A 9,512-nucleotide genomic window follows, 5' to 3' on the forward strand; every position below is an offset into this window, starting at 1 on the left:
TTATGATGCTGCTTATATAAGCTTTATATTCTTATTTTGCTTATTGGAAAAAGGATAGTTTTGATTTTAAATTTAGTCATATGCCTGAGACATTATGTTATAGCATTACTTTTTCTTACCCATCGTCAAAAGCATGGCAAAAAAGTAATACAACATGGAATAGGCAACAATGCTTATTAAAGTACAATTTTTTTAAAGACTTCAATACACCTCTATAAAACCTATAATATTGAGCAGACAATGGGAAATGTATACTAAACTAGAATTCAGTGATTTCATCGATACTACTATGATCTACATTACAGAAAATATATAGTACTTTGTTTGTGGCTTGGTGAACAGTGTTAATAGTAGTTGTATGGCAGACCCAGGTTAGATTTCTAGTTGTATTCTTTCACTCTTTCTTCTGCCAGGTGTTGGAAATGATTTGGAGGCCAAGCATTCAGCTCCAGAAGGGAAAATGAAGTGCTTCATGTTACAAAGTAGCAATCTGTGTCCAATTAAGGAGTAGCACTGACAGGTTATTAACAGAGCCTCATCTGGTCCTCTTTCTCCAGAAAGATGGTGGCTGCCCATAAAACTTACAGCCTAAGGAAGTTAAGGTAGTGAATCCTTCTGGCTCTGAAAAGGATGCAGAGGACTCCCTCAAACAAGCTAAAAACAGTGTTTTGGGGAGAAACCTTTGATTCATATTAAGTGTATTTGAACTATGTATTAAAAGACTTAAGAAGTTTCACCCTCTTGGCCAGAAACCCCATGCCACACCAGGAAGTAACAAAGCAATGACGACAGAAGAAAAGAGGTTCACTGCATTGTTGTCCAGTATAGGTTTTCCAGATATGTGCTTGGAGTCTTTTGTTTCGTAGTTGACAACCATGCCAATACGCTTGTCAAAACCTGGGGAAAGAAGTAAATAAAAGATAAATTTACAATACTATCATAGTTGAGAGTACCAAGTACCTCAAATGTACATGACTGCCTACAAGTGCTTAGTATATGGCTGTTGAGTCAAACATATATAAAAAGGACAATTAACTAGCCAATAATGTTAAACTATTATTCTAAACTAACACTAATAGCCTCAAAGAAGGGAATCTAGATTCTATACTTTTAATTACTGTCAGTGAGAAGCTTTTTTAAAAATGTAGTTACTATTTCTATGAAATCTACATATGCAGTCCTAGAATAAGAAGCTAATAATAGTGCTAATCAAGAACAAAAAACTAAAGTGTTCGGATATGAATGATGCTGTTAAACAAACAAATGGTTAGAAACAAAGTATGTCTGTCAAAAAGAATTAGTTTTCAATGATAAACGGTGTAAAGAAAATGGTTACTCTGTCTGATGGCAAGTCTACTCCTCTTAGATCAGTGGAGGAACATTTGGGGAGGCACGCAGCGAGACCCCAGACGGCCCCCACAAGGGGGGAGGGGTGGAGAGAGAGCACTGCCCAGCTCCAGCCCCGCTCTGGCTGCAGCTACGGCTCTGGCCCTGGCCCCAGCTCAACTCTGCCCTCATTCCCTCTCTGCCCCCCGGCCAGCTCCGCTTCTAGCCTCAGCTCTTCTTCCCCCATACACAGTTTTGCCTTCAGCCCAAGCTCCTCTGTTGAGCCAACTCTGCAGTAATGAAAGGGGAGGCACAGACAGATTCCATTACTGGTAAGGGGCAGACACAACAGGAAGTTTGGGCACCACTGTCTTAAATGCTGAAATAGCACTCACTAACATCTCCACTTCCAAAACAACAGTATTTACTAGCTAGCTGCATGGCTTTCCCTCCACTAACCTAGCTACTCTCTACTCTATGTTGTTCTTATGTTGTTGTTCTTACTCTACCTTTGTATTAGCAGCATCTTAACACGGTTTTTCATTAGCTATCCCAGTGCGCTCCCTGCCACTCCACTATTTTGTGTTCCAGGAGAAATGTACATTTCTAGAAAACTGGCATATGAGGTGTTTGTGTGGGGAACGAAGGGAGGAGGAAGCACCTCAAAGCCGGCCAGACCAATATATGCCAGTATTTCTCTCGTAGCTTTTGAGTATCTCCTAATGCCCAGCATGTTAAAAGATAAGAATATTCACCTTGAACTTCTGTTTTATTGTAAAGAGATGCCTGCAAACACACCAAAGACAACATTTTTTTTTTAAAGCCTGTTTGGGAAGCAAATAGCTGGCAGTGTTGTTGCCTTCCAATCTCTTACTAAACTTAGGCCAAAGCCAGAGTTCAGCGGTGAACAGGATGAGGCTACAGAGGCACTAACTTCATGCTGGGGTAGCCTAACTTTTACTTAATACGTGCTACAAAAAGCCAAGCCTCATGTTTATTTTCTAGATAACTTGCCAAACCCAAGAAAAACACCTTCTGCTCCCCATATAAACATCTTTAGTGAAAGCCGCAATCAAAACCCAAATGCACTGCACAAGTGCCAGATTCTGCCTCCCGTAATCACCACAAGTAGTACCTGACTCTACAACTACTTTCATTCCAATCAAGGTGACTATTTGCAAAGTAACGCATTACTCCATGTGGTAAGGTGGGACAATTTGGCCTTAACTTTACTATGTTTGTGATAGGATAATAGAAAGTAAAAGGAAAGTATTGTCATATAATATTACACACACTTTGGTTTGATAGCAATTCAGTGGAACAAGTAAGAAAAAAAGTACACAAAGCCAGTGTGCACAAGCCAATGTGCACTACTAGGATCTGACATATTCAAGCAAGGCCTGATAAAAAAAATACCACAATTTTTTCCCTTGTCATACCATTTCACAACCATTTTAATGACTCAAAGATGATAGCAGCCTCAGAAAATTTTGAAATGCCAAAATCAAAAAGTGGGGAGAAGAACGAAGATGGCAGAGGATAAGGGTAAAGATAAATTGCCTTTTCTCCTATCTTCTTTCTGATCTCAACTATTCTATTTACCTTTCTTTGACCACTGTAGTAATCCCTCCATTCTTTCCACATTTTCAAAACCACTTCCCCAGCCTCTCTAGAGTTAAAAGGGAGCTTTTAAGTTAAGCAGAAAAATAAGCAGAACATTTCTTACCGGTGTATTGCATTGTAGCTCCTAAATATGAATCAATAATTGATCCCAGTAAACCAGCCATTGCGCCAAACACAACGAGTGGCCACTGTGGAGCAGATATATCCAGATCACTCACAAAAACAAGCTGAGTAATGAAGTAAGCCACACCTACTAGCATGCCACCAATGAGACTTGAAATTAGGCCCACTAACGTAACACCTCCATTAGTACCTAAATCAAAGAAAAACGGAGTTGAGTTATAAACCATTTCGGAAGATGTATTAATTGGCTTTAATGGTTTACTTGACAGTAAAGACAGAACTACCTTCTCACTCCCAGAGGCTCTGTTACACTAGCCTTTGTTTCTCTGAAATTTCCAGTAGCGACCAACAGATTGTCTACACTGATGCTCTCACTGTTGTTACTGCTGATGGAGCTACAACCAGTGTTAGCAGTGGTGGGAAATTTTAGAGAAAAAAGGCTAGTGTAGACAAGGCAAGAGCTGATCCTTTCTGACTGGCACCGTGCTGGGAAGCTTACCCTGCAAAGTTGCTGCCTACAAACTACCACTTCAGTAATCAGATAACTTCAGTCTCCATGGCTATTAATCCAGAAACTTTCACAAAGTTTCAGTATTACTTAGACACTTCAATTTTAGGGGTAGAGTGGGAGGAAGATAAAGATATCCTCCCAACCTGTACACGTAACTCTATTCAGCCAGAGTATCTACCATTCAAACTTTCAGAAGTAGTTCATCAAGGTATGTTTTGCCCAAAAGATATTTAAAAGCATTATCTAAAAAAGCAACACGTTTAACTACTTACTCAAAAGGAACCCAGTAAGCATTTATGGTGAAAAAAATATGAGGCAAACTACTGTCCTCACACAATTTAGAAATCAACTTACAATATTACAATCACCAACTCTCAAATTTAGGGATCTAGATTTCTTTGCTTAAAAAAAACTCAATACTATGAATTGTTTAAGAGTTAGCAATGTCATCAATTAATGGAGACAAGGAGTGGTAAGACAGCAAAGCAGGAAATGAACTGACTATTTGGTTTAGAAGTGCATTTTTGTAATCTTTACATTTAAAACACACATTCTGCTACTGATTAGAAATCTTATCTAGCTTGATTTTAAAAATCTTTTCACTTCCCCTTTTTTAAAGCAAGTCAGATGACAGTTACCATTCTTTAAACTACATCTACTGCAATCTGAACATACTAATGGTAGTAAAAACAAGCAGTCTCAGAATTCTGTAAGGGTTCTATCTCACAGGATGCTATCTAACTGTAGCTACGTGAAGTTTTTTCATAGTAGTAAATCTGTCAAAAAATGCATTTTTCAGGTCACAAAGTATTCATAAAATCAGGTCAAATTTGGTGAATAGTTTTGGATCAGTGGTTCCCAAACTGGGGTTTGTGAACCCCTGGGGGTTCACGAAATGTTACAGGGGGTTCTCGGGAAAAAATTCCTTAATGGCGAACAGAGCTGTCCCCAGGAACCCCAGGCAGCACGAGGCCAGCAGCCTGGAGCCCCCAGACTTCCAAGAGCTAAGCAGATCAAAGCAAGTTTATCTATCACACTGGGGAGATTTAAACTTCAAGACTTCTTATAAGAAATGGAAAGAGAGGTGGATATTTTTTGTTGTTTTTAAAATTAAACAGGCAGCTAGTATTGTTTTTAAAATTATTATGAAGACAAGTTTAAGCTTTGTTGTAACGTGTGTTGTTTGCTTGGACTGCTCAAGACCTGAATGCTTGTGTAGAAGGAACTCTTTGAGTTGGCTTCTTAAATACCTTCATGCTGTTTCACATCTGATACTACTTGATGAAACATAGGAGTCTTGTCTCATGTCTTCATGAGACTTGACATTTTAGTGAAAGGGGTTCACAGGTTGTTAAAGTTTGGGAACCACTATTTTGGATGAAAAAGTCAGAATTTTTTTTTAAAACGTCAAAACAGTTTATTTCACACCATTTCAAAAAACAAAACATTTTAATACATTTTATTTTGACTCTTTGGTTTCATACTTTAGATTTTTTTTTAAATAAAGAGGGTTAAAAACACCTGAAAATGATAAGATTTGTTTTGGGTCAAACAAAATGTTTTGTTCAACCCAAAATGAATTTTTTTTTCTTCCCATTTTGGCAAGAAAAAGACTGTTTCAGTTTGAACCAAACCAAAAGGTACTTTTGAATTTTCCGCTCTCTCTCTCTCTCCAAGCTATTTTTTTATTTACAGCCCATGACAAACAGAATGTGGTAAATACTATGTCAAAGTACTAATTTTTACCACTCAAAACTTCACAATGCTAGCAGAATTTGATTTATTCTTTTTATAGATATGATTATATTAAGGGTCCCAGACATAAATGACACAGCATTAAGACAAGAATGTGTAAATCAGTAAGCCCTTACCTACTGGAACCTTTTCCCATGTTGTTATTAACCTTGGCTCACTTTTACTCCAGACACTGCCAATCTCTGAAGCCCATGTATCTCCAGCAGAGCAGGCCAAAGCTCCCAAAAGGGATAAACACATCCATGATGCAGTGTACTGCTTGGAAAAGTCTATTGGAATTTCACCTGGTCCATTTTCTATCATATATAGCAGAGCCAGCTCCGTAGGGACACCACCATTACAGAATACTTGCACCCAATTCCTCTGCCCACCTCGAGTAAAAACAAACAAAAATATTTGAATATTTTCACTGTAGCAGAGAAACTTGACATTCAGCCACATCATACAGTAGCAAAAGCAAATTAAAAAGCGCAAAAAAACCCAAACAAACCCACACAAACTCAAAAAACAACATGAAAATCTCGAGTCACAATCACTACTTTTAGTTTATTACTATTAAATGAACCACTAGCAAGCACATTGCAACTAGTCCAGAATGGAGATAAAGACGATAAGAACGCTTTACAGTGTTCTCTATTCTGTGTACTACTACATAATATCTCTAACTTTCAAAAGTATCAGGTAAGATACAGTATCTATTCTTTACAGATTATCTGACAGTATAATTCTTAGTGTTTACCTTGTTTGAATTCTGAATCTATATGCTTCTTCACATCTTCTTTCCACTTAGTAAGTTTTGAAGAAGTAACAAAAAACATGAGCAAAGCAGTGAAGAAGCTGTAATTTGCAATTGTTAGGATAAACCCAACCACTAACCCTGAAAAAAAAAAGGGGGGGGGTAAATCGAGCAAATTTAGTTCATGCAATCATCTTTTCAAAACAATTAACAGGAAATTATTTTGGAGTCTCAAAAATTATCAATTACTCTTTCATGATAAACCTAAAATAAAATGACAGTGCAATTAGCTAGATCATTACTGTAGTACCTGAAAACTGTCTACACAATTTAAAAAGAGCCAACCATTTAGACTGAAATTTTTTTTTGGCCTTTTTTGCTTTGATGTTTTCCTTTAACATTCCTGAATAGTCCACTAAGTATCTGGACAGTATATGGTTTCTGAAACAGCCATCTGATATTGCCAGGAAACAGTAACACTCATCTATGCAAGATACAAAGAAAATTAAACAATAAGATGAGGCCAAATGACATCTAAGTGAAAATCCCTGGATATACCCTGCCTGGAGTATTTTATTGTTTCTAGGCAGAAAGCAGACAGAGAGCTATTGTTATGTTTCCAGCCACTACTATTTGAATGCTGACCTTAAACACATCTTTTCATGACTTGGATTCCTTTTTTTTTTTTTTTTAAATAGAGCCACCTCTTTGGATTATTTGACAGGTTGGGCATTCCCCCCATCCATTCATATCATGTCCTGACAGTTGCTAATCTCTCTCCTTTTTTCTGTTCATTTTCTCTCTTGCTTTTTCTTTTCTGTCTATTATTTCCTTTTTGCCATCCTTCTCTTTGTTGCTTTTTCACATGTTAGTTTTGACTTTTCTCCTCCTGACTATGTACTTCGGATTCCCCTACTTACTCAACTGCTCATCCGAAGCCACATTCTGCTAGTAAAAGAAGACAACTGGTGCCACCTGAGGCTCAGCTAGCTCAATGTCACTGCAGTAGAGAAGCTTGCCCTGATTCTCTATACAAGTGAGCTACTCCTCCAGCTGGTTACAGTAGGGGTTACAAAGGGAGAAGAAAAGTGAAGTTGGTGGCTTTCAAGGTGTTGCCTGCCATTTTACCTGCAGATGAAGTACCATATTTGCAGTGTGATATAAAAGAGGGGAAGATTTGGGGTTGTGCTCTTTTACCCTTCTCCCCGACACTGATCCTCATTTCTGCCCTGTGCTTCATGAAATGGACTAGCACCACAGTTACAAGGCTTGTATCAGAGTTTGGTAATGCTGCTCTACTGTACCTTGGTGTTTCTCCATCTAGTCAAGAAAAGCAGGCTTGAACAGATCATTAATTTCCTTTTTATTTTTGGGAGACAAGAAAGGAGCACTGCTCATCCTTCAGCAAAGGGAATCACAGAGAACAGTCTGGGTCTGTACCACATAAACTGAAGAATCAAGCAGATAGGCTCCCTCTATGTCTCAGATTGAGGGAATTGCTTTCCAGCAGCCTCCTTCCCCATACTCTTTTCACTCTTCTGGCTATGCATGGATGGAAAGAGACTGCAACCATCAGTCTCTCCACAAAGACTACAGATACTGCAGAGTAAGATGGTGTATGTTATCTCATGTCTCATTGCCATTATTGTAGTGGATTTTATATCTAAAAACAGATTAATATATATATATTGTACTGAAACTTAAAATAATTTTATATATTTAAGTAAGTCTTATTGGCAATATTAACAGTGATTTGTAGTTACAGTAGCATAAACTGCTTGCTTAAACAAGTATAAATGACATTCAACATTAAACAACATGAAGCCATGACAGATACTGTATGCTTACATTTATATAAGGTGACCAGACGTCCTGATATTATCGGGACAGTCCCGATTTTAGGGGACTTTTCCCACGTCCCGACCTTACATTGGTCGGGACGTCTGGTCACCCTATATGAGGGGGACTGCGGCAAGCCGGCGCTGCCAGCGTCATTCACCTTTCCTCCCTGGGCCCTGGGGCAGCGCGCAGCTGAGCTCCCGGCGCGGCGGCGCCAGCCCACGGGGCCCGCCGCCCGGCCGGCAGGAGCCTGCAGAGCACAGCCCTGCCCCTGCCCCGGGCACACAGAGAGTTAGCAGGAGGTCTCGCTCTGCTGCGTGCTGCAGCGGGGCGGGGCTTGTAGACTCCAGCAGCAGGCAGCCCCCTCCGCCCCCCTCCCCTCGACCCGACCCTAGGAAGGGGCCAGAGGGACTGGGAGGGACCTGCCTGCTGGATGCTTCCTGGGAGCCGCTCCAGGTAAGCACTGCCCGCAGCCCCCACCCTGACCCTGTTCCCTCAGCCTCCCCCGCAGTCCCCCCTGTGTTCCCACCCTCAATCCACTGCCCTCAGCCCCCCTGACCCTGTTCCCTCTGCCTCCTCCACAGTCCCTCCCCTCCCCCCGATCATCTCACCCTGCATGGATGTGGAAATCTGTCCCGAATTCCAGGCTGTCGTTAGCCCCTGGGGCAAAAGATCAGCAGAGGTTTCCAAAGGGAAGTTTGCAGCCTTTGCTCAGACCCAAACATTTTCACTTAAAAAAATAAATAAATAAATACCCAAACCCATCCTGACACCCATCTGCTCTGTCCAGATTTGCTGTTGAGGCCAAAGTGGTTTGAAAAATTAAAAATCCTTGACACCATTGTGTTGCTTCCCCCTGTGTTGCTCGTTAATCTGATGGACCTGCCGATAATGAATAAAGATGAATGCCCTGGGAGCAATGTGTCAGGCAGACAGTTTGTTAAGTAGGAAAGTGAATGCTGAAGCCCTCACAAAATGCAGAGGCTTTTCTTAACCTGAGAACTGAAAAAGAGCCAGATACCCTGCATGGGTTTGAAAGTGACAAGAGTCAAGCAACTGACCAGAGCAGCACCAGGTTTGAAGTGACGAGGAGGGTCTGTGTCATGAAGTCTGCATTTCCACTGAGGACTCTTCCATCGCCAGGGTAGCGCTGGTGCAGGTCTGCCGCCCGGCACCGCAATGCTGAGAGGTGCCAGTGTAGACCCGACCCACTGTTCCCTCAGCCTCCCCCGCAGTCCCCCCTGTACCTTCCACCCCAAACCCACTGCCCTCAGTCCCTGCCTCCGTTCCAACAGCCTCCCCCACAGTCCCCCTGCTCCCCCCAACCCACTGCCCTCAGCCTTGCCCTACCCCAAATCTCTTCTTCAGCCTCTCCCATCATCCCACCCCCATCGCTCCTCCTGCTGTCCCACCCCTCAACTTCCCCCCATTCCAGTCCTGCTCCCCTCTGTCTCATCCCCTCCAGACCCTGTCCCTCTCCCCAACCCCCCGACCCTCCCCAGCCCAGCCCCATTGTCTCCCCTGCCCCACCCCACTCTACACAGCTCTCTCTATCCTGTCCCATTCATGCTCCCCATAGCCCCTACCCTACTCCCCCCC

The 9,512-nt window shown here is 41.5% G+C and overlaps 1 protein-coding gene across 1 annotated transcript; it reads right to left on the reverse strand.

Moving 5' to 3' along the window:
* Positions 1-6: 6 nt before the first annotated feature.
* Positions 7-9,089, reverse strand: TMEM19 (transmembrane protein 19). Its single transcript, XM_026663018.2, has 5 exons — positions 8,975-9,089; positions 6,078-6,215; positions 5,455-5,709; positions 3,053-3,262; positions 7-897 (listed from the first exon to the last, which is right to left on the reverse strand). Exons 2-5 carry the CDS (start codon positions 6,154-6,156, stop codon positions 734-736), a joined length of 708 nt encoding a protein of 235 aa, XP_026518803.1. The 5' UTR covers positions 6,157-6,215; positions 8,975-9,089; the 3' UTR covers positions 7-733.
* Positions 9,090-9,512: the final 423 nt, after the last annotated feature.

This window comes from Terrapene carolina, unplaced genomic scaffold (assembly GCF_002925995.2).
Source record: "Terrapene carolina triunguis isolate 2854851 unplaced genomic scaffold, T_m_triunguis-2.0 Scaffold31900, whole genome shotgun sequence".
Taxonomy (NCBI): Eukaryota; Metazoa; Chordata; order Testudines; family Emydidae; genus Terrapene; species Terrapene triunguis.